Raw genomic sequence first — 26,464 nt, 5'->3', positions numbered from 1 at the left:
ACATTGGTAGAATTCAGGAGAGGCAAGTCTTATATAGAAGAAATTACCTTGAATGCCCCCGTCCCGTTTTTTTCATTTGCAGTTAGGATTCAAATCCAGATTCCAACCAAACTCAGTGGAAAGTGCACTGCTGCAGTCGTCATTCAGAACAGGGAAGCTGCTCTGAGCTGAGTTTGCTGATCTCGGCGAAGACAGCAGTAGGGAATGCTACAATTAGCCTCAGTTTACAAACTAAGGAAGTGAAAAATTAGCCAGCATTTCAGCTCCTATTTGCTATTCGGTGACCTCCCCGCTGGGAGCTTCATGTGTATGTCTGACAGGGACTGCATCAGAATCGGATGTAAGACCACCCCTCTTGCCAATTAGGCTGCCAACATCCACTGTCGGATCAGATGTGAAGAACTGTTACTTGGGTAAGGAATCAGAGGGCTGCTGGTATCTGTGGAATTGTACTCCAGCAAGTGTCAGCACCTTAAGGAAAGGGAAAAAACCGGGAAGACATAAAATTAAAAATGTTAAGTCCAGCGGATTTCATTTTGTTGGGGGGAAAAAGTTCAAATTTGTTCTCAACCTTAATTGCACCATTAAAATGTGTCAGATCCAATCTAAATTGAATTATAGTATTGAGGAAAAATCTGAGGAGGAAAATGGAAAAATTGCATTCCCCTCATCAGGGCTATTTGAAATTATAGTAATAGTTTCAAGCTCAGTGGACGGTTTACTTTGTTTCCCTGAAAGGTTCTCATTCGTGTCTCCCAACCAATACATTTCCAAGCTGGGAGAGGATGATATTAAATGGACAAGGACTTTTTCACTGCCATAGTTTGTACATCAATGGGGTGCCATAGTGGGCTCAGCCGGTCATCTCACTCCGTTGTTATCCATTGACTTCTATTGGTGAATGGACATAAGTACACATTAAGCAAGGATAGGATCAGCTTCGTCACGATGGACATTTTCACTCCTACCCTCCTCCAACAATTAAACAGCCTATCGCCATTCACCATCTCAGCTCATATATGAATTGTAGGCACTGGGGTGTAGCGAGGGTACTGTAAAGTGTATGCGGATTCATAGCTCAGTTTGAGTCATTTCTGCAGTACAAACGACAAGGAAGGAAATGAGAACAAAAGACAGTTATGATCAACGATTCAATGATGTCAAGCCAAACTGACACCACTTCTAGTATCTATTGCCCAACATAATTTGTGATGGGTGGTACACTGCCAGCCTGACCATGAACAGGTTTAGTTTTCCCTCAGAGTGGAAGTGATCAGGACCTTGAATCAGACAGTTTCCACAAATTCAACTTGAATTTTCTCACCTTCATTTGACTTTGAAACTAGATATTGGGCAGTAAGTTAAATTGTGAACAAAGACTGGAATAGTCCCATATTTTATACTTGTAATTTTACTGTAAAACAGAACTTGGGTCATACAGTGCACAAAAAACAGTACTGCACATACATCTTAAAATACATTCTTCTTTTAAAAAAAACTTTTTTTTGCATTGCAGTTTGGTGAATGTACTAGGCGATACTAAATTATTTTATATACGTCTTGCAATTACACAAAGAATAATGGACATCTGGGACTGATTACAACATGGCAATCTAATCAATGGCTTCAGATGGTGTTCATAAACTGTAAGAGCAAATCTCAAGCAGCTTGTGAAAGTCATCCAAACCTCAAGACTGGATAACTGCCTTCCAATCACTCCAAAGCTTTAAAACAAAGATGGATTGATCAGTCTTCAGTATATTTTGGTTTCTGCAGTGTGCTCTGCACAGTGACGCTCATACTGGAGGATTAATGATTGTGCGATTGCCCTGTATTAGAGAAATGCTTCCCCTTTTCTATCAAGTTTCTTCTGCCCCCTCACCACCACTCTTAATAGCATTGAGTAATCGCTAGGGTTTATTTCTATGGGTAGTCATCCTCGGGTACCTCTCTCAAGCAGGCCAGGCCAGTGAGCTTTGGCAGACTATGAGACTTTGAGAGGCAGCTGAGCATGGTCCTGTCCTCAGCAGACTTTCACACACATGCACTTCCAGCAGATGTTTTTGACTAGATATCAGAGTGGGAAACCTGACTAAATTTCCTCTTTCTTACTCAGGGGTGCGGAGGCCAATTGCAGCACCCCTCCTACCGACTGGGCAGAGATTAACTAACTCAGCACAGACGTGATTAAACCTGGGATCTTGCTGGTCTGTACGTGTATGCTTCTCACTGCTTTAATCTGTTGAACCATCAGGAGGGAATAGTGAAATCCTATGGTTAGTAATCATTACGTTTAATTATGATATATTCCCCATTAGCCAACCATACCAGGATCATCAGTGGCGAGGCACACAAAGAAACCAAGGGAACTCAAACTAACCATAGGCAGGAAAGTCACGTTGTACCAAAAGCGGAGGCATTATACTGTACACTAAAAAACACTTTAATATGTCACGGGTAGAAAAACAGAACAAAGGAATAACAAGGGAAATATCACACCTACACGAATTACAAATATAACACAGGTGAAAATAAAGCTGTATAAAACGTCATGTATTTAAATACATTTACAAATTAAAAAAAAATTCCTATACAAGTTCTGAAGGTTGTGCTGCGACTAAAGGTTTTCTAAAATGGGCCTTAATCTCAGGAAAAATGCTGTAACAGATTTTTTTTTTTTAATTCTGTCTTGGAATTTTTACCTTTTATAGAAAAATGATGCGATATATTATTTCATAACAAGCAAAAGCTTTACATGGTGTATAATACAAAAACCACAGCTGCACAAAACTGTGCCAATCTTATTATACAGCATCAGTACCTTTGTGAAGTTATGTACACAGTTCCAAGCTGCTCAATGCAGTGTTTTATGTATATGCTTTTACATACATATGGCAGGTAACATACAAAAACTAGATCCTTTGATTCTAGGTGGGCACTTACTCTTCACGTTAGCCAGTGGTGCAATGAATATAAGCCGACCTAAAAAAATAAAAAGTTGCCACCAAGACAAAATGAAGTTCATGCCATTAATGGGGACAAGGGTTAATGGGAGTACTTTTTCATATGGAACATTTTCTTAGGCACCAATTGATTCCGTGCAGTTAGATCTGTACTGATTGTCCCTATTAAAGCAAAACATTTCTGATAATCAGGAAGATTTAAATTTCACCCTGGTGTCCCAATTAACCAGCGTTGACTGCAGTGGCAAAATTGCTGCAATCTCATTTTACCTCCACCAGATAAGCTTTGTTAATGTTCTATGGTGTCGCACTTTCAAAGCATGCTGGCAACATCTAGTGGCACAAAGTTGGTACTGAAACTGGTACAAAGCTGCCTTGGTGTGGATGTCTGCAACCGTGGCTGGAAAGACACCCCTCATTTCTGCCTTGCGACTAATTTGGGTTCTATCCTAGCGCTCACCCAGATTTCACTCCTTGCAATGCTGCACCTCTCTTCCCTTCATTCTCCTGCAATGGTATGTAGGCATTTTCGATATTCACAAATATTTACACGACTCTGAAAAGGGGACATCAAATCTGTGGTAGTTTACATATAATAAATAAATGGAAAATGCTCCACTTCAAACAGGGGACAGTGGGAAAACTTCAAGTGTTGTGCAGTTTGCAGGTTTTAAAACTGTAAATATTAACTGCAAAACTGTATCCAGACATCTGAATGCAGGAAACTCTTCCCTGGCAGAAAGCTGATGGACCCTAAGCTCTAGACACAAGCATTGACCAGCAGCCAATTGGGCTCATGCAGGATTTCAGGGCACAGTGAGACCTACTCAATGAGCAGGAACACTGGAGACTGACGTTCTCATGAGCAATAAATTTGAAACACTTTGGAAAAAAATGCACAGGGAAATGAAATATAAATGAGATTTTTTTTTAAATAAATATATGGATGAAAATTCTATATCCTTGGGCATTTTTTTAAAATCACAGAGATCTCTCTCATAGGAAGAATAGTGACTCGAGTTGTAGGCTCCCTGAGACAGGCTGCAGGCACCTAGACTGACTGCAGAGTTTTATGGGTGCCTGGAGACAGTACCCAGCAGTTTTTCTGTTCAGGTTCGTTCCTTTGCTGCGTGTGGTGTGTTTATGAGTGTGTATGTGTATGAGTGAGTGAGTGAGTGAGTGAGTGAGTGAGTGAGTGAGTGAGTGAGTGAGTGAGTGAGTGAGTGAGTGAGTGAGTGAGTGAGTGAGTGAGTGAGTGAGTGAGTGTGTGCGAGTGTGAGTATGTGTGACCAGGTTAATGTTCTCATCTTAGACTGACCATATCTTCAGGCGTCACAAAACCTTCTGCTCTGATGGAAAGGTCTAGAGTGAGAGGAGAGAGTAAGGTGATGCAGGAAGTTCTGGTCTCTGAAATAACAGGGACATTCCTGCAAAACCAATAATTTAAAAAGATCAGTCCTTTTAATTTTATGTTATAGTAAACGGCTACAAAATGTAGACAGTAAGGTTCCAGTTCTTCATCTGCACAATGATTACACTTCTTTTGACCCTTGTTTACTGTCGCTGGATTTTTATTGTATCAAGTTCTTCTCAGCGTTTGCTTTCTGTTGGCTCTGATTGTTCTTGCGAGTTGAGTTCATAAAGGCATTTAGCAAGTGCAGTGGAAGCCTCCATACCACTGATGGCCAGTACAGATAGGTGGTTCTCGTGCCGCTTCAGCAGTCTGAGATGGGAAAGCAAACAGTTTCAGATCAATAATTCATTGGCAGAATACAAAACACACAGGATCCCAAATATTGATGGGATTTTTATTGGACCTACATCAATGCTGCACGATACAACAAAGTTGTAGAATTGCTGTTCTGAAATCAGGAGAGACTGATCGTGACTAAAAACAAACTTAACTAGTGTGTTTTAAAAAAAAAACACATAAAAGGAAGTCCCAGTGGGAAGCCATATCAATGGGTTATGCATTTTAATACTCAAGTGAGCTCTTGATCGTGTTTCAATGCCAGCTGTGGAAGGGATTGAACGCGGAAGTATTTTCCCTAAGTGAAGATGGTTATCTGTGTAGGAAGATATTTACAATAATTGATATTTTATTAATAGAGGCAAAATGGAACTTACATTCGCCCAAGCTCTGAGTATCTAGCAACATTCTTCAAGATTAAGGCAGAAGTCAAACGAATATGCTTCACAATCGGCCCTTCCTTCTCATCCTGCCAAAGAAATGAACATAAATTAAAATAATGGAAACCATACATCTATATGTATATTATATATATATAAAAATGGTAATTTAAAGAGGAAAGAAATAGATCTCTCCCTTACAGTCGTAGGATTTCAGACTCATGCCCATAGTTTCATTTCAGCTGAACCACTGGGACAATAAAAGAGCTGCAAGAAAATTAGGGGTAACTGAATGGTCTGCTCTACCACACAAGATTGAGCAACATGAGAAGAGACCCGGGCTAGTCGCCTACATGTCTTTTTCTCCCTCTCTCAAGTATTAATACCTTACTGGGGTATGAATGCTGTCAGGCTAGTTGACTGTGGGGTGCAGCACAGTCGAGTTCAATCTTGTCCTCACCAACATCCACGTTCCAGCACAAGTCACTAGGTAGAAATCACAAGCAGGTGCCATGACTGATTTTCTCCCTTCTGAGCCCAGGACTGCTGACAACAATTAAAGCACCCCAAATGCTACCTAGCTAACTCAGCACTGGTCTAGGATCAAGCCCGAGACCTTATGATATAGCTTATTATAGGGTAGGTTTCACAGCCCCTTAAAGAAGTAACGGTGTTTATTACTCAAAATAAGAGGATTTTCTTACTTGAACATCACAAATGCTCTGGGCTTCTGCTTCCTGGGTCTTTGGTGTCCACCCTGCCTGGGGTCATTTAGATCTATGGGCAAAACCTTGTTTGATTCAAAAGCATATCAGTTTTCCTATGCCACGTTTACCATGGTCTTGGGTAGCTCTGAAACCAAGGTGCTGCTCGATGAAGCTGTGCCAAGTAGCTTATTCACTGAAAATCTGGGATCCCAAAATCATACATTGTGACTGATGACAATGCCTTGTGGTACGTCTTAGCAGTTGCATCAAAGTCATCAGCAGCATCCGCTGCAGCAGTTTGACTTTGTGCAATGGCATTTGTGTTTGTCTGAACTTTACTCCAGAGTGGAGAGGGAGTTTAGGCATTAGAAGAATTGATCTGCAATAGAGTATCTAAACAAATTCAGTAAATCTGATAGAAAGCAACTACATCTGAAATCTGTCCTATGCATACAATTTTAAACCCCAGATATCAATTGTCGTAACTCTTTCAGGTGACTTTCAATACCGTGCACATGGAAAATAAGAAAATAAAGGGAAAATAACGAGAGTATGCTGCAGACTGTATATTAAAAAAACTTGTCACAAAACTCCTGAGAGTAAATTAGGTTAGGAGGCCATGCTGCTATGTAACTTAGATTAGGCATATCAATACAGTTACCAAGTTTATAATGGAGACCCTATTAGTAATGGTATTTTGGGACCTGGATTTTGATTTGACAGGCAATGCAAGTAAGGCACTCAAGAAAAGAAGCTCGAGTGCAGTGAGGGACAGAGGAACATTGGAATACAGTTTCCAGGAGCACCTGAAGGGAGTACTTCCTCTTCATGTTCATAGTCATCTGGAAAAATTGGGGTACCCTTACTGTAAGCTTAGGGTGCAACCTATTGACAAGCTTAGGCTTGTCAACACTTGTCCCCCGATGCCAGTCTCCTCAAGGTCAATGCTCAACTTAAGATACTATGGTGCTCATCTGATCCAAGCCAGTCATATGCAGCAAAAGGCAGCAGAGACACATTAATCCTTCAGAAGCTCTGAGACTTGGTTCATTAATCAATACATTAGTCTTTGCGGGGGAAAATAGTGGCAGTTAAGAGTCAGGAAGCATTTCCTCCTGCTTTGTTTTGGTGTTGTTGTCTTGAATGACAATGATGCCAAACTGGGCACTGTAATGGGTAGTGTCAATGACGGGACTCGAGGTAGTAATGTCACTGCCCACGCACCAGTCTTCAGTGTTTTTGGCACTAGATTGGAACTGGTGCTCATAGTTCTCTATTCATCAAATATAAACTTTCATGAGGAACCAATTGTGGACAATTATGAGCTCTTTATAGATTCTAAATCAAGCATAAAATTTAGTTGTCCATTTACCAAAATGCAACTGAAAAATGTAACTCGTGCCAGCCACTACCCCGTTTCTGGTGCCCATCTTCAACTAGGCTGTTTACCTACCACGGTTTGGTGTCAACTTGGTTTAGAAGGTTGTGGGTTCAAGCTCCACTTCAGGTGTTCAGCACATAATCTAGGTTTTCACTTCATTACAGTTCTGAAGGGAATGCTTCATTGTTAAAAGGTAGTGTCTTTGGGAAAGTTGTTAAATCAATGTCCCATTTGTCTGTCGCATGGCACTATTCCAAAAGGGGTAGGAGAGTTCTCCCAGTGTTCTGGCCAGCAACAAACCATCTCTTATTCAACACTACCAAAACAGATTAACTGGTCATTTATTTCACTGTTGTTTGAGGGCCTTGTGCATGCCTACAAAACAGTAACTACACAAAAAAAAGTAATTCATTGGCTGTGAACATCTTAAGGGTATGAAAGCCCTATATAAATGCAAGTTCTTGGGCACAAGGAACCATTCAGCCAATCAAAGCCTAGCGTCACTTGGTGGCCAAGCACTATGAAAACTCACCTTTACTCACTCATGTAATCTCACTTTGCATGTGGGATTGGTTATTATTGAGTGATGACATCTATAACATTATGGAAACAAGACCACCAGTGTTTTGGAGTCCACCACACACAGTAAACACAATCTTTTAAAATGTATTTCCTGTCATTGACACCACCCATTGCAGTCTCCAGTTTGCCATGGTCTTTTAAAAATATTACATGGTTCCTTTATCAATTTAATAGAGAGAACAGCAATAAACATAGGAATTCCAGTGAGTTATCAATAAAAAAAGGTGCCTTAAGCTCGTAACTGACACCTCAACTGGTGACTCCAATGTTTGTTCAGTGTGTAGAAATAAAGAACAAACACATTAAATAGCACCTCATCACATCCTGGGGAAGCCCCAAGGCTGCTTCTTCTTGGACAGTCCTTTGGAGTAGAGGATGACTTAAATAGCCAATTAAGTACTTTTGCAATTCAGCAATTGTTAGGAGGTCGCAAAACAAGGTCTCAGCCCCAACAGCAAAGATATCTTTTTGTTTTGGTGGTCTTTGTTGAGGCAGGAATGTTGACCAGGAGGACACCAGGAGTGCTCCCTGCTCTTCTTCGAATTAATATCATGGGATCTTTTACATTTATTTGAAGAGGGCCTCGGTTTGGTGTCTCACCTGAAAGAAGGCACTCCTCTTCAGTAGTGCACTGAAGTGCCAGCCAAGCTAAATGTACTCAAATCCTGGAGTGGAGCCTGAACACACAATCCTCTGACTAGAAGGCAAGTGAGCTTCCAACTAAGCCAAGCTAACATTTAGAATCCATTACCTCTTACACGTGTTAAAAAATTTTTTCCCTTCCAGGAGTCTGAGCAGATATTTACCAGGTAATTCCTAAAAATAAGGTTGCGGGACCCTTTCCTTAGAGCCATTAGGGCAGCGCTGGGGTGATTGACCAAGGCCTTGTGAGTCTTAGGTGTCGGAGCTGTACCATCTGATGGAGACGGCCTGAAGAACAAAATATTAAGAGACATTAAACTCAGGACAGAGGTTACCACATCCAGTATATTGTGATATTTCAATGCAGAGAAGTGTGATCCATTCAAAGACAATTATGGGCCATATGTAAATGTATTTAGTAATGAGCAATTTATCCAGGGAAATGATCAACTCGCATGTAATGACCCAAAGCATTTAAGAACCCCATGATGTAGAACACCAAGAGTTGTGAAGCCCCACCAATAATGGACCAATAACTTTATTCTGGACATTAAAACAGGTCCTGAAAATATTCTCAAGCAACACTATTTGATATGGCCCAGGGTGCCAGTGTCCAGCTTATCAAATGGAAGGGTCAAATGTGGAAGATCTAGTCTGTATGAATGTCACCTTAATGCAATCAACTATTATTCCACTCCAAATATACAAGTCCATTTTGTTCATGTTATTTGAATATTTACCGTGTGGTAACCGGTGTGCAACGGCCACCCCATGTTAAAAGAACTCACGCACAGTCATCTTCCACCTCTTCAAATTTCAAGTATTGAATTATGTAAATACAGAAAGTGATAAGGTCTGATTGTCAGTTTCCAAGAAGGACTGTGTGAACCTGGCTTCCTAATATGTAAAGGATGAAGTTATGCCAGGTTATTGTCATACTGAGATAGTTTCCATAACCCCTAGACAAACATAGTATCCTTTTAAAAGCTTTAATTGTTTTTGGAAAGGGTTTTGTGTGGCTAGTCATTTCCACAGCAGGTGAAGTGGAATAGGACTGTGACAATCAAGATGGTGAGTTGCTGTACCTGGAGAAGCTGCACGTCATACTATACGATGGATTGAATGGAACAGTATGAAATACCTCAAAGTTGTCATGAAAAGAAATCTTTGCAATTTTTACAACTGATCACCCACCTCCGACCCCGACTCATCCCATCTGCCACTGAAACCCTCATGCATGCCGTTATCACCTCCAGACCCAACTATTCCAACGCTCTGACGAAGTTCAGTTCTGACAGAAGATCAGACCTGAAATGTTAACTCAGTTTCTTTCTCGACAGATGCTGCCTGACCTGCTGAGTATTTCCTACATTTTCTGTTTGATTCCAGTGCGCTCCTGGGTGACCTCCTAATTCCACCCTCTACAATCTTCAACTCATTAAAAAATACTCCACTGCCCATATACTATCCCACTCATCCATTATGCCCGTCCTCAGCAACTTACATTGGCCCCAATGCCTCAAATTTAAAATTCACATTCTTTTGATTAAATCCCTTCATGGTCTCGCCCCTTCCTATCTCTAACCTCCTCCAGCCCGCCAATATCCTTCTCCCAGAATTCTCTGTACCTTTGTCTCATGCCTTTTGTGCATCCCCTCCCCTTTGCCCCATCATTAGCAGCGGTGCTTTCACTTACTGATATTTCATGGTGTAAAATTGTCTACCTCAACCCCTCCACCTCCCCATCTCTTCCATAAGTGCTTCTAAAAACCCACCTCTTTCAATCATCCCAACATCCCCTTCGGCTCTGCACCATTATTTATTTTTATAAAATCGTGCCCCTGCAAAGCACCGTGCGATGTTTTTCTATACTATATAAATTTAATTTGTTGTTGAATTGTTTAAGTTTTTGCTCACAGAGATGGAATACTGTTTTAGACACCCAGTGTCAGCATCAAGTACTCGCATCAAGCTCAGAGAAAATACCTTTCTACTCTGCCCCAATAAAGTGCCTCAGACCCAACCTTAGAAAAATGCCTACTGTATAGGTGTGATTCAATTTCTTACACTCACTATCCTTATTCAGAGCCAGTTTTGTGTGGTGGGCAAGACTCAAGGAATTGGGTTGAGATTATTCAAACTCATAGCACAAAGAGTCTGTACAGCCAACAAAGCAGGATTTCATACCATCATTGCAAGCTGGATTTGAACCCAGGTCCCAGAACTATCACAATGTCTGACTCACTCAACCACCCAGTCCTTCAAAACCCAACATGCACTTGATGGATTTGATATATATTGCTTGTACAACTCCATCTGTATTTAGACTTATTACAGATATTGAGCTCCAAGTTATCTCTAACTTCACCAAAATGAAGTTGGCAGGTGCTAACTGAGTGGGTCAATAACTAGAGGTTATAGATCCAAAATCATTGGCAAAAGATCGAGAGGGAAGAGAGTTGTCGGGATCTGGAGCGCTCTAACTGAAAAGGTGGTGGAGGCTGATTCCATAAATAATTTTAAAAGAGAGTTGGATGGGTAGTTGAGGATGAGAAACTTATAGGATAGGGTTACAGACAAAAAGGGGGGGTTTGGGACTAAGCCAGTACAGGCACGACGGGCCGAATGATTCTATGATTCTAATGATTAAGGACCCGATGTGTGAGGCACTGCAGGCATCTTAACAGCACCTTCATACATTGATGGGCGAATACTAGAACAGGGCATTTTATTCTCTGGGAGTGGGTACTCACCTTACTGTCGTTTGCGAGGTGCTCATTTGTGCTTTCTGCTCCAACCTCTTCATTCCAACAAGCAGAGTCTCCCTTGAACAGTGTTTGTCCTATTGAAATGTCATATCATAAGCAGCAAAAAACTGACGGATTTCATTTGAGGTCAGTGCATCTATGATAATTTCAACAAGTTGTACACATACCCCAGCTGAACATTTCTATTGCATTCTAAATTGCCCTCAACAGTGCAACATAAAACTGAGGCGACTATGGGTTTGACTGAAAATGCCGTCTTTTAAGGCTAATGAGATTCTTAATGCTTTATTAAAATATATTTTCCTTCTCCTCCTCCTCTGGCCCCCAAAAAAATCAAGTGCTCAATTTTCTTATTCATAGGATTTTATCTACATGGTCTCAGGAGACGAGTAGGTAAGAAAACTACACAACCCTCCACAATTCTGACCATGATCTTATGTGTTTACTTGACAGGAAGCATGCATTTTACAACATGCAAGTCTGAACAATGCAATAAGTTCACGAGCAATATGTTAAGTGAACCTTTCCCTATCTAATGCTGCTCAGCGAAGTACTGTATATATATTTTTATAAAGAAGCTGCATTGATTTTGTGGCGAAAGAATTTGCATCACTTGCAAGTCGGCAAAAATGTCACCATGGATTCACACTGGCACTTGCATACTCTCCTTTCAGCTATATTTTTAACGCCCATATGGAAGTATTAGAACCAAAAAAAAAACCTATGTTTATTTTCAATATATTTCCCAACTCTACATGTAAAGGATTGATTTGAGATGGTTGGCATGTTGAACAAAGTTGTATAATTGTCCAGTTAAACTGAAGAAAACTGGCCAATCTTATCCAGGATTCTTGGACAAACACCACCATGTAATTTTTGCTGGGCCCTTCTCTATAAAAGGCTGTAAAAATGCCACAAATTAGGATTTGGAGCATTTTCCCTTTTATTGACCTAAATATTAGTTGTAGTGGCAACACATACACTCCTGAATATGTAAGAGACAAAACAGTGATAAAAATAAATTTTCTGCTGCAGTGTTCAAATTTATGGGTTACCGATCACAAAGCAAACAAGACCAAATTATTCTCCTTTCCCTAGTTGCCAAGGTTGAATATGGCCTGCAGTTGAATAACCTGCCTGCTCCCAAGTCCCCAATGCTACTTTGACCACACAATAACCTGGGGACAACTCACTTTTTTCCCCCTCCAATCCAGGAATGGGCCTTCTCAACACCAGTCCACAGAAATGCAGCAACATGCGGAGGTTGGAAGCTTGCCCCTCCCATATGGGTGCGTCACCATGTATTGGTGCTCAATGTGTTGCCAATATTAGGATTGAGATATAAAAAGTGTTCCAGTAGGCCTTAGCGCTTCTTTTCAGCTGGTAGATATCATTCAAGATATTTTGTACCTCACAATTCCTGAAAGAACTTTGCATATTTAGTATTTTCGATTTCATTGCTTAAGCCCCAGCTCAGTACATGAAAATCTGTCCAATTGGACTGAATGCGGGTGTTCATACTGTATGGTGATATAGGCCAAATGACCAGAACTTCACTACAGTTTGCAATATACTTAGTCTGGATTTATTTTTCCTTACGTACAGTAAACATGACTGTTCCTTGCAGTTAGCAATGAAAGTACTTGCTTTAAAATTATAGCTTCCTTTGCCTATTGATGGCTATTCTTCAAAGTCTAATCACACAATTGGAATTTGAACAACTTGACGGGTAAGGTACTCAGGAGAATTTAGGGAAATCTGGACTTTGAAGCAGAATCACATTTAAACACGGATAACCTCAGAGGTACCGAGTCAGTTTTAGGTCACCCTGACATGAATTTCCTGTATGGGAATGGACGTGCAAAATAACCGCGTTTATTGTTTTGTTTGGGAGGTGTGGAGAGAATGGAAATCAGAAGTCAAGATGTACTCAACCATTTCCATCCTTTTCCTTATACCCCTCATTTCTCTTCCACAAACGATAAAAAATGATGACATATTTTATTAGTAAAGGCACCACTCTCCATAGCTAAAAAATAAATCATTTTAAATTGATAGGGAAGTAAACCATTAAATGAAAGAGTTGTATTACCTGCAGGTGTGTGATAAATGATAGCCTTTGCCGAGGGAGTGGCTCACAGCCCTCCCACATACATTGACCCTGATACACATCCTTTCCTCCGTGCTCAGTAGCTGCATGGTAAAACACTTGGGAGGGCATCTCAAACCACCTGCGAATAGTAGGTTAAGTTAAACAAAGCAAAACTGAAGGTCAGTATTACTGACACTAAACACAGACCCATACAAAGAACATCTTACAAATGAACTTTTTCTTCCCTTTCTCCCACCCCCCTCCCCTCGCCTCATTTACTTTAGCTGTTCAGCAGACAGGACTGACTGCTTCAATCACCCTGCTTATTTCTCATCTCCAAGAGCGACTCAACAGCTGCCCAGAAACGGCTCTCCTTCCTCCTTCTAGAGGATATTGAGCAGAGATCAGGAGCCATCCCACATGATGTGGCTGAGACTGTTGAGCAGGGATTGGCAAAGGTATTCCTACAGTGATGTCCCATAACACTATCCAATAGGATTTGCCAAAAATTTAAGTTCTCTTACCTCCAGGATGATTTGGACCTATTTCATCTGCAAAAACATTCACCACGATAAATCGGGTAAAGACAGTTAGATGTCTCTCACTGCAAGTTCTACTCCTGAGAGCTCAGTTATGTGAACGTTAACTATTATAAAAAGATTCCTACCAACCCTGATTTTGTGAAAATGTTGTACAACTGAAGAATGTTCAAAATTGATCAATGTTTCCCCTCCCTAGTCTGGGAACATGTAGGCCAAATACATGGCGCCACCACTGCCATGACAAATCAACTAGCTGCATCACCAAGCAGCAATCAAATCTGGGATCTGGTCTACAGAGCTCTATATCACGCCACTCTATACATTTACCAACTAAACAGTCAAGCAGTCTCAACAAAAAGAGATGGATGGACAATAACTGGCTTGGGAATTTGCAGGCAATGGATTATCACTATGGGATTCAGAGAACCTGTGAAGAAGTAGGATATAATTCTCAAATATAGCCAGGATAGCAAGCCTGCCTCTAAGTTACAGAATGACATCAGCACAGCAAATACTGAATTCAAGCCCAATGCTCCAGAGATACACATCCACCGCAGCATGTGTAATTAGTTGATTGATGTCCTCACCAAACTGAAGACAGCCACCGGAAAAAGGAGGGGGGTGGAGGGGGTTGGAGAAAACAGGATGGCAAAAAAACTGGATAGATACCATTATTCCCTGCAACAGGTCTCCTCTTTGCTCAGCACAGATTGAACATGAGCAACCAATAGGTTTGAAAATGACAAAAATTCAAAAGGAATTTCACATGTAGATCTCCTAAAAGATTCAGTGCTCCAACAAAAAATGTATTTATCCTCAATTCTGCCATAATGCTGGTACAGCTACAGTAAGAATACATGAAAGCAAAAGAGGAAGTGCATGAGAGAGAACATGAGAGCTCTTGCATTTCTATAGCGCCGTTCACAACCTTAGGATGTCCCAAAGAACTTAAAAGCCAATGAGGCAATTCTGAAGTGTAGTCACTGTTATAATGTAGAGAAACATGACAGCCAATTTTCACACAGCAAGGTCCCACAATCAGCAATGAGAGACATGACCAGCTAATCTGTTTTATTTTTATGATGTTGGTTGAAGGATAGATATAGACCATGATCTTCCCAGCTCTTCTTTGAATACTGCTGAGAGATCTTGAAAGGTCAGACAAGGCCACGGTTTAACATCTCATCCAAAAGACAAAAAGATTGAGAGAGAGAGAGAGAGAGAGAGAGAGAGAGAGAGAGATGCATCTGCTCCCAGCTAATACTGCTCTAAAGCCAGCAACTAGAAAACTAAAGCATGTACAAGAAGCAGCCAGTGATGACTCTCTCCCACATGTTCTCTCCTTGCCTGTAGGGATATGCCTGACCTGACTGTTACTTCATCCCACAGGAGTACAGCTACGATCAAGAACTGAGTGTGTACACGTGTATATACAGCCTCTCACACAGGTGCAAACTCATGGCCACCACTCATGCCAGCAATTAATCTACTGCTAACATATCCTGCCTAAAGCACACTGCTCCTTTCATAGTAAAGTAAGTTTTAGACACCTTTAACTGCTCTGCTGTAATATACAAACCGTAAACTTGCCTGGAATGAGCAAAGATGTAATCTATGCCCGCAAAAATCCAAAAAATAAGTAAATTCAAGCTGCCCAGTTTAGATACAGGAACCACTCTGAATCTTATAGAAAGACATAAGCAAAAATGGCACTACACCGTGCTGCTATTTAAGGAGATACAATGTACATTACTGAGGAATTAGTGCAGTGTCCCTTTCTTGCAGGTTGAATAGGTGACTGACCTCTTGCAGCCTTTCCAAAGACACATGAAGCTCTGGCTGGGTTTCTTGACAGACTCTGTTTCCGCAGGGGAGACTGGTACCTGAGAGCTCTGGGACCCTGTATACTGCTCCACTGCTGGGGGAATCTGCGACTGCGGGTGTTGGGTTACTGTCTGCTGGCTGGATACTGGAACAGGAGAACCCACTTTAGGAACCCCCTGCAAAAAGAGAGAGAGTGTGTTTATAGTCCACTTCCTGCCATATCCTGTACATTCAAATAAAAAAATTATATTCAATTGTAAAATAAAAATTGTCTTTAATAAAGGCTGATATTTTGGATCAGAAATTCTGTCCAAGCTTCAGATCTTTAGCACATTGTATATTTGCCAAACCATGCACTATGTGTCCCAGCATGTCAGTTCATTAAAAGCACCAGAGAAGCAGATAGAAATCTGCTCAATTACTTAAAAGCAGCTCTAATGAATATCGGGGTGCTGACTTAATTGTCCTGTGAATTCAGGTTAATCCAAAGCCTGAGGGTGGAGCTATGCTTCCCCATTTCCGTTATTTTCAAGGCCCTCGTACAGGGAGTCAGTACTCCCATTATTCGTCCAGAACCAGGGGTCACAGTCTAAGGATAAGGGGTAAGCCATTTAGGACCGAGATGAGGAGAAACTTCTTCATTCAGAATTGTGAACCTCTACCACAGAAAATTGTGGAGGCCAGTTCATTAGATATATTCAAAGGGGAGTTAGATGTGGCCCTTAGGCTAAAGGGATCAAGGGGTATGGAGAGAAAGCAGAAATGGGGTACTGAAGTGCATGATCAGCCATGATCATATTGAATGATGGTGCAGGCTCGAAGGACCGAATGGCCTACTCCTACACCTATTTGCTATGTTTCTATGTAATGCTCAATCACACGGCCTACAGGTTGATACTGCGCAGTAATTTTTTAAAGCCTGCCATCCATACAACAGTAGACAACACCAGTGCTGCTGACTTATTGAAGGGAGGCAACTGACTCTCACACTATTACATATTACAATATCTCAAAGTAATATCCTCGAATAAGTTATAACATACTAGTCAAATCATATTTTTAAACCAGATGATAGTAAGTTGCAGTAAAACGACCATTGCACAGTAGCAATGGTTGATGATATATCTACTGTACAAGTTACATCAAAACAAAATGATCTTTTTTTGATCAGTTCACATGCTGCTTGGTCTGATTACAATTTCAGCTCTTGGCAAATTAATACAAAAGATATCGTATTTACAATGGAGAAATAGTGCTCCTTTAAACTAAAAGGATTTATAAACTGGGAAAAATGCATTAAATTAATTTATCTTTCCTCTAGGAAGTTTCACTCTGCTTCATTCCAGGGTCAAGTCACTCTCTAACTCTCAATTCAGGCTGCATTTACACGACATTTGCAGTGTAAGGGATAAATTTCAGGGAAAATTAAATAGTTATATTAATACTTTCAAATACAAAATTAATTTATGCATCCACTTATCTGATATAGCATCTTTAAAATTGATAAGCTGAACTTTCCCATACTGGCTATACAGCAACACCACTTGATCAATCTGTCTGGTCACAGTGATTGATCAATGAAACAGGAAGATCCAATTCGCTGGACAACTGGCATCAACTTTGGGTATTGTGTGACATTCTTGGAATCATATTTAATTACACTATCAACCGATCCCACATACAGGTCAGATGTAGAATATCCCACATAGAAATGTAGTAATCGACTGCATGTTTGACTTTCAAATCCCGATACCGACAGGGACAGATGCTGTGGGTGATTCAAACTCCGATACCGGCAGGGACAGATGCTGTGGGTGATTCAAACCCCGATACCGACAGGGACAGATGCTGTGGGTGATTCAAACCCCGATACCGGCAGGGACAGATGCTGTGGGTGATTCAAACCCCGATACCGGCAGGGACTGCGGCTGTGGGTGGTTCAAACTCCGATACCGGCAGGGACAGATGCTGTGGGTGATTCAAACCCCGATACCGACAGGGACAGATGCTGTGGGTGATTCAAACCCCGATACCGACAGGGACAGATGCTGTGGGTGATTCAAACCCCGATACCGGCAGGGACAGATGCTGTGGGTGATTCAAACCCCGATACCGACAGGGACAGGTGCTGTGGGTGATTCAAACCCCGATACCGACAGGGACAGATACTGTGGGTGATTCAAACCCCAATACCGACAGGGACAGCGGCTGTGGGTGGTTCAAACTCCGATACCGGCAGGGACAAATGCTGTGGGTGATTCAAATTGCTATACCGACAGGTGGTGGGGAGGGAATTCAAACCCTAATACAGCAGGGACAGCGGCTGCACGGGGGCGGGGGCGACTGAAACCCGGATACCAACAGGGTCAGCAGCTGTGGGGTGATTCAAACCTCTTAACCGATGGGGACCAAAAGGAATACAACAATCCAGCAGTCAACACGACCTTCAGACACAGATACAGTAGGTGTAACATCAGGCTGTGTCTCATTTTTAAAAGTGTAAAAGGTCTTGGCACATTGAAGGTGATCTATCGTTTAAAATTTGCAAGTGCTCGTGGATTCAGAGTGCCTCTTGTGTCTTTTGCAATGCGAATTATTTGGGAGTGTCAGTGAGTATCTTTTTTTTTACAATGTTGTTAATACAGGTTTCACTGTACAGTAGTATGCTGTTAGTATTTAGAATTTTACATTAAACTGTATTCAGTTGAATTGTCACTAAGTAAATTTGATGCTGGGGATGATCTACATAGGTCTGGAATGTGAAAACCCAGTAGAGCTCATCTCACGCAAAGCCAGAAAAAGCACTGGTAATGGCAGACACTTACCTTTGCAGACAATGAAAATCGCCTCCTGAGATGGTGTTCACTGCTTCCAAACTGCTCCATTTATATTAGAGCACTGCCTTATAGGGCAGCACTGTAATATAATTAGGATATTAAAACCATCAAACACAGGAAGAAGAAGACACATAAGTACATAGATTTCTCCATTTAAATAAAAAAAGGAATTCAGGATTATCCAGCAGTTCGGATGGATGCATTTTCCCTTTAACAAACCACAGGGGCTCCACTGTGGTGTTGAGTGGAAGCACTTCATTTTTCCATTACTTCCAGTAAAAGCATGTGTAAAAATGTGATGAATATACATGAACTTCCACCCAAGGGGCAGAAACAACTGCATTTTAGATTTGATTTCTAACCTTCTGGGAACTGTAACAGTTCCAAAATAAAAAAATGCAACATCATTTGAAGGTTTATTTACAGAATAACTGATCAGTATACCAAATATCCATTTCTGAAATTTTACTACTTTCATTTTATGCTGTTCATATCACATAAACTACAAAAGTGATTTTCTGCAGTCATGGGGATATTCTGAAACCTGTGAAATATATTCTGCACACCAGATTGAAGTTACTGGTCATTATAGCTGCAACAAACTTTTGGAATCACAGTCGACAAGGCTGTGGCCAATTTAAGACCCCTGGACCCATTGCTATTTGCAGCGGGCACCTTCAGTCGTTGCCTGCCAGCAAGGACCGTTTCTTCTTAACTTGAAATGCAGCTCTACAAGCCAAGTACAGGCACACAAATTTAAGCTATGCTGAACAGCAGAGTCTATTATCCTATCTTTCTTGCAGGAAAGAAAATACACTATTGGACTTTAATACAGCAGATGGCCAAGAAAAAAAATAAACTATAATGGATGACATTATATTAAAGCACAAACAAGGACAAAACTACTCCCCCCACCCACCTCAATGACTACAATGAAATGTTTTCTTTTGCACCAAAGAACGTCTAGAGGTAGCCAAAAATCTCTCTTCCTCCTTAGGAACATAGGAACAGGAGTAGGCCATTCAGCCCCTCGAGCCTGTTCTGCCATTCAATGAGATCATGACTGATCTGCGACCTAACTCCATGGGCTGGATTTTTGGTTGGAGGCTTCTTAGAGCGCTAATGGGAGGTAAATTTTACGCCTCCGTCCGGGAATTTTAGTGTGGGTTGGTGAAGCCACCTTAAAGTTGCAGGCTCACTTCACCAGCCATGCCCTGCATATTCAGGCAGCGCAGACCCTCTTGCCCCCTATTCATTCTTACCCCATTTGACTCTTGATATGCTTTTAGCAAACTTCACCCTGAGCCGCAACACTAGGTGGCTCTTATCTCCTCCCAGCCTTCCCACATGCTCTGTGTACATCCACACAGATTACAATGCACATCTTTACACTTTCAGACAGTAGCAGATACTCTACTATGGAAGGCACACGTGCCACACGATGAGTGCACTCACTCACACCTTCTTGCTCTTATTGTAGGCAAAATTGGTGCACAATCACCAGGAGCAGCAGCGTACCTGAGGCAGGGAGCCTGATCTTCAGGACCTCACTGAGGTGGAGCAGCTAGTGTCGGCCCTCATGGGCACCCCAGTTTGTGCAGTGGCGGGCGGCGAGGCAGAGCCTCCTATGGATAGTGACAGTATGTGAATGGCGTTAGCGATTTATGCGAGTTCCTTGACCTCTGATATCAAGTGGCCTACCCCTTTTACATATAGATGTCCAATGCCACCTTCTGTTCAGCTCCCTCCTCCCCACCTCACCTCCCACTAACCACACGTCCGTTGCTTTGTGCTTACAGATGATCAGCCACAAATGCAACAGCCTGCCCTTGAGCCGTCAACATCGGGAAACAGGGGAGATAACAAGGGAGGGATGAGTGTGTGCTCACTGAGCGGGAGATGGCATCAGTCCCACCAAGTGGGGAGACACATTGGTGGATGAGCTCGATTTTGAGGGATTTGAGGACTCTTGACGATCCTGGCCCCAGTGGCCTACAGCAACACCCAGCAGGAGGGGAAGCTCGGAGGCCAGCTCCCCGGAGGGAGAGTCAGCCCAGAAGACCCGCTGAGACACAGGCAGACGTGGACCTGAGCTTGGTTGTTCTGTCCAGGGAGATCAGGCAAATGCACCATGACTTCGTGGGTGCATTGGATTGGGTCCCGCAGAGCATCGACACACTTGCTGAGAGTGTGGCGGAGACCGCCACAAGCATTGCCTGCGCCTCTCATGAGTCCAATGAGCCCATCCTTGTCCGCTCAGAGATGGGCTCAATTAGCGATAGTGGAATCCCAGAGGGGATGGCGTGTGCGATGGTTGACGTGGCACAGGCCCAAGCCACGCAAGAATTTTGTGATGTGATGCTGTTAGTGGTTGCTGGCATGAACTCGCAGACTGCTGCGTTTTAGGCACAGTGTGCTCAGAGTTAGTCTCAGTGTACTGCCATGCAATCACTGACTGCTGCCATCCTCGGTGTTCCCCACAGTCTGACGGGGAAGTGACGGTGGCGAAGCAGGCCGGTAATATGTGCTGACGCTCCATCCCGTGTGAGTGGCAGTGGGCCCCTGGACAGCATTCCGGCTCCCACCGCTGCTCCTCTGCCCTTGCACCTACACCTGAGCTATCACAGACTGATGCTGCCGATGCTGAGGCGGTGGAGTCCGCAGCCAGGCCTTCCAGGCCCAGAGCTGGTCCAGGGTGCCCGGGTAGGCCGCTTGCTTCACACAAACAGCAGCCCTCAAGCCACATTGAGGAGAGGGGGGGGGGGGGGGTAAAGGTGGGGGGTGGGAAATGTCAAGTAAAGTCTGACAAACTACTTTGTCCACCATGGACAGATGTAATCCCAATAGCTGTAAATATGTAGTTACTTTGTTGCACTTCATTGTGCTTGTTGTGTTTTGTTACTTGATTTGCTGGGGATGGGGATGGGGGTGTGGCGGTGGTTGGCTCTGTTCGTTGAGGTAACGATGTTACTTTGACCGTTTTGCATTGACATCTTGAGCATCATTGTAGAGTTTAATGGAGATGTGCCATTATTGTGGCACATAGTTGCATCCATCAGCTTCCTTCATTCAAGAGAACCGATCCATTATGAGCTGATGACATGCGGCTCTTGGTCCGACAGAATCGCGACGCTGCCTTCCTCCATGGTTGGCAACTCGGGGCCTCGCCAGGCTCCTGTTCCTCGTCCTCCTTCTCTTGAGGTGGGGGTATAATCCCCACTGGCAATGCCTGGCCTCTCATGGTGGCTAAGTTGTGTAACATGAAGCACACCACAATGAATTCCGACACCTGTTGAGGAGTATTGAAGGCAGCCTCCAGAGCGGTCCAGACATCGGAAATGCTGCTTGAACACCCCAATTGTCTGCTCGATGATGTTGTGGGTAAAAGCATGGCTCTTATTGTAGTGATGCTCTGCTTCTGTGGTGGTGAGGGGAGGGGGGGGGGGGGGGGGCGGTCATTAACCAGGAGGCCAGACCGTATCCTTTGTCCCCAAGCAGCCAGCCACACCCTTCCTGTGGTGGCCAAAACAATCGTGACACAGTGTTCTCACACCAGGATGAAAGCATCATGGGCGCTCCCTGGATAGCAGGCATTCACTGCGAGGATGCGCTGCACGTGGTCGCACACCAGCTGCATGTTGAGGGAGTGGTATTCCTTTTGGTTTCGGAATACCTCAGCATTGTGCAATGGTGCTCGCAAGACCACGTGTGCAGTCAATGGCTTCTTGAACCTTCGGGAAGCTTGCAATCCTGCCAAAGCCACATGCCCGCTCATTCTGGCTCTCCCTGCTCATTGGGAACGTTATGAAGTCCATTCTACAGACGTAGAGAGCCTTTGCGACGTGGCAAATGCAGCGTATTGAGAGACGCTGCATACATTCCCTGATGCAGCCTGGAAGGAGCTGGAGGCATAGAAGGCCAGCGCCACAGTGACCTTCACTGCGATGGGCAGCACAGTCCTGGTGCCGATGTGAGGCTGCAGGTTTGCCTGTAGGACCTGGCATATCTCTGTCAGCACTTCCTTTCGGAAGCACAACCTGCTCACACACTGCACCTCAGAGCTGGAGGTAGGAGTGTTGCTGCCTGTAAACCTGTGGGGAGTAAGGCCTGCTATTTAGATGTCTATGGCCTCTCATCCGTGGCCCAACATGGACAAGAGCCCTTCTATTTTAATACCGCTTAACAAGAACATGGAGTTGGAGACTTTGATGAACTAGTAATGCCCCCATTAAATTATTTCACTGAAGTTGTAAGGACCCTGTAATGACAAATAAATCTGCTGCTTTTATGACAGGTTTACACAGCGTGCTGTGCGGAAATGTTGCAGTCAATGTGACCTCCGATTTGAGATCCTCCTCCCTCAATTTAAGTATGTTGCAAATATAACTGCAAATATCCCTATTCAACTGTGGGACCTCATAGTTTTTCAGGCATGACTTGGGGTGGATGTTAAACGCGGCGTAACCACCTAATTTAGCGACCGGGGCGCTAGCGGGACGTTGCATGACGACTGAAGTCATGATCTGAATGAAACTAGAGCGTGTTTTGCGCCGCTGCAAAACCGTCACGGAATTTCCCAGCGGGGCGCTGGAAGCTGGCCGCCAAGCATCGACACTCTTTACCGCCCCTCCGGAGCGCAAACCAACTGAAAATCCAGACCCATGTACCTGCATTTGGTCAATATCCCTCAATACCTTTGGTTAACAAAAAACTATCAATCTCCAATTTAAAATCAACAATTGATCTAGCATCAATTGCCATTTATGGGAGAGTACCAAACTTCTATTACCCCTTTAGAAACATAGAAAATAGGTGCAGGAGTAGGCCATTCGGCCCTTCGAGCCTGCAACACCATTCAATATGATCATGGATGATCATGCAACTTCAGTACGCCTTCCAGCTTTCTCTCCATACCCCGTAATCCCTTTAGCCATAAGGGCCACATCGAACTCCCTTTTGAATATATCTAACGAACTGGTAGAGAATTCCACAGCTTCTCCTCATCTCGGTCCTAAATGGCGTACTCCTTATCCTTAGACTGTAACCCCTGGTTCTGGACTTCCCCCACATCGGGAACATTCTTCCTGCATCGAACCTGTCCAACCCCGTCAGAATTTTATGTTTCTATGCGATCCCCTCTCATTCTTCTAAATTCCAGTGAATATAAGCCTAGTCGATCCAGTCTTTCTTCATATGTCAGTGTTGCCATCCCAGGAATCAGTCTGGTGAACCTTCGCTACACTCTCTCAGTAGCAAGAATGTCCTTCCTCAGATTAGGAGACCAAAACTGTACACAATATTCAAGGTGTGGCCTCACCAAGGCCCTGTACAACTGTAGTAAGACCTCCCTGCTCCCTTTGTGTAGAAGTGTTTCCTAATTTCACTCTTGAAAGGTCTGGCTCTAATTTATAAACAATGCCCTGCAGCATTAGAAATAAAGTAAATGAGTTTACGGCACAAATCATTACAAATGGGTATGATTTGGTAGCCATTACAGAGACATGGTTGCAAGGTGGCCAGGACTGGGAATTAAACATACAGGGGTATCTGACGATTCGGAAAGATAGGCAGGAAGGGAAGGGAGGTGGGGTAGCTCTGTTAATAAGGGATGATATCAGGGCAGTTGTGAGGGATGATATTAGCTCCAATGAACAAAATGTTGAATCATTGTGGGTGGAGATTAGAGATAGTAAGGGGAAAAAGTCACTGGTCGGCGTAGTTTATAGGCCCCCAAATAATAACTTCATGGTGGGGCGGGCAATAATCAAGGGAATAATGGAGGCATGTGAAAAAGGAACGGCAGTAGTTATGGGGGATTTTAACCTACATATCGATTGGTCAAATCAAATCGCAGGGGGTAGCCTGGAGGAGGAATTCATAGAATGCATACAGGATTGTTTCTCAGAACAGTATGTAACAGAGCCTACAAGGGAGCAAGCCATTTTGGATCTGGTCCTGTGTAACGAGACAGGAAAAATAAACGATCTCCTCGTAAAAGATCCTCTCGGAATGAGTTATCACAATATGGTTGAATTTGTAATACAGATTGAGGATGAGGAAGTTGTGTCAGAAACGAGAGTACTATGCTTAAACAAAGGGGACTACAGTGGGATGAGGGCAGAGTTGGATAAAGTAGACTGGAAAGAAGGACTAAACGGTGGCACAATTGAGGAACAGTGCAGGACTTTTAAGGAGCTCTTTCATAATGCGCAACAAAAATATATTCCAGTGAAAAAGAAGGGTGGCAAGAGAAGAGATAACCAGCCGTGGATAACCAAGGAAATAAAGGAAAGTATCAAATCAAAGACCAATGAGTATAAGGTGGCCAAGGTTAGTGGGAAACTAGAGGATTGGGAAGATTTTAAGCAACAGCAAAGAATGACTAAAAAAGCAATAAAGAAAGGGAAGATAGATTATGAAGGTAAACTTGCGCAAAACATAAAAACAGATAGTAAAAGCTTTTACAGATATATAAAACAGAAAAGAGTGACAAAGTAAATGTTGGTCCCTTAGAAGATGAAAAGGGGGATTTAATAATGGGAAATGTGGAAATGGCTGAGACCTTAAACAATTATTTTGCTTCCGTCTTCACAGTGGAAGACGCAAAAACCATGCCAAAAATTGCTGGTCATAGGAATGTGGGAAGGGAGGACCTTGAGATGATCACTATCACTAGGGAGGTAGTGCTGGACAAGTAATGGGATTGAAGGTGGACAAGTCCCCTGGTCCTGATGAAATACATCCCAGGGTATTAAAAGAGATGGCGGAATTTATAGCAGATGCATTTGTTATAATCTACTAAAATTCTCTGGACTCTGGGGAGGTACCAGCGGATTGGAGAGCAGCTAATGTAATGCCTCTGTTTAAAAAAGGGGGCAGTCAAAAGGCAGGTAACGATAGGCCGGTTAGTTTAACATCTGTAGTGGGGAAAATGCTTGAAACTATCATTAAGGAAGAAATAGCGGGACATCTGGATAGGAATAGTGCAATCAAGCAGACGCAGCATGGATTCATGAAAGGGAAATCATGTTTAACTAACTTACTGGAATTCTTTGAGGATATAATGAGCATGGTGGATAGAGGTGTACCGATGGATGTGGTGTATTTAGATTTCCAAAAGGCATTCGATAAGGTGCCACACAAAAGGTTACTGCAGAAGATAAAGGTACGCGGAGTCAGAGGAAATGTATTAGCATGGATAGAGAATTGGCTGGCGAACAGAAAGCAGAGAGTCGGGATAAATGGCTCCCTTTCCGGTTGGAAATCAGTGGTTAGTGGTGTGCCACAGGGATCAGTGCTGGGACCACAACTGTTTACAATCTACATAGATGACCTAGAGGAGGGGACAGAGTGTAGTGCAACAAAATTTGCAGATGACACTAAGATTAGTGGGAAAGCGGGTTGTGCAGAGGACTCAGAGAGGCTACAAGGAGATTTGGATAAGTTAAGCGAATGGGCTAAGGTTTGGCAGATGGAATACAATGACGGAAAGTGTGAGGTCATCCATCTTGGGGGGGGAAAAAACAGTAAAAGGGAATATTATTTGAATGGGGAGAAATTACAACATGCTGTGGTGCAGAGGGACCTGGGGGTCCTTGTGCATGAATCCCAAAAGGTTAGTTTGCAGGTGTAGCAGGTAATCAGGAAGGCAAATGGAATGTTGGCCTTCATTGCGAAAGGGATGGAGTACAAAAGCAGGGAGGTGTTGCTGCAACTGTATAAGGTATTGGTAAGGCCGCACCTGGAGTACTGCGTGCAGTTTTGGTCACCTTACTTAAGGAAGGATATACTAGCTTTGGAAGGGGTACAGAGACGATTCACTAGGCTGATTCGAGAAACGAGGGGGTTAACTTATGATGATAGATCGAGTAGACTGGGTCTTTACTCCTTGGAGTTCAGAAGGATGAGGGGTGATCTTATAGAAACATTTAAAATCATGAAAGGGAGAGACAAGATAGAGGCAGAGAGGTTGTTTCCATTGGTGGGGGAGACTAGA

General features: G+C 43.0%; 1 protein-coding gene across 3 annotated transcripts in view; it reads right to left on the bottom strand.

The window, feature by feature from the left end:
* Positions 1-1,435: 1,435 nt before the first annotated feature.
* LOC139227776 (AT-rich interactive domain-containing protein 2-like) overlaps positions 1,436-26,464 on the bottom strand; it is a 277,411-nt gene continuing 252,382 nt past the window's right edge. For all 3 annotated transcript variants that reach the window (XM_070858808.1, XM_070858807.1, XM_070858806.1), the window contains exons 16-21: positions 15,611-15,807; positions 13,266-13,404; positions 11,159-11,247; positions 8,570-8,693; positions 5,091-5,182; positions 1,436-4,686 (exon numbers count right to left, since the gene is read on the bottom strand). In XM_070858808.1, the coding sequence (XP_070714909.1) occupies positions 4,554-4,686; positions 5,091-5,182; positions 8,570-8,693; positions 11,159-11,247; positions 13,266-13,404; positions 15,611-15,807 (774 nt within the window). In that variant the 3' untranslated portion in view covers positions 1,436-4,553. The remainder of the gene's footprint in view (positions 4,687-5,090; positions 5,183-8,569; positions 8,694-11,158; positions 11,248-13,265; positions 13,405-15,610; positions 15,808-26,464) is intronic.

Source organism: Pristiophorus japonicus, chromosome 17 (genome assembly GCF_044704955.1).
Source record: "Pristiophorus japonicus isolate sPriJap1 chromosome 17, sPriJap1.hap1, whole genome shotgun sequence".
Taxonomy (NCBI): domain Eukaryota; kingdom Metazoa; phylum Chordata; class Chondrichthyes; family Pristiophoridae; genus Pristiophorus; species Pristiophorus japonicus.
The sequence above is the reverse complement of the archived record's forward strand: the minus strand, read 5'-3'. Positions and strand labels throughout refer to the sequence as shown.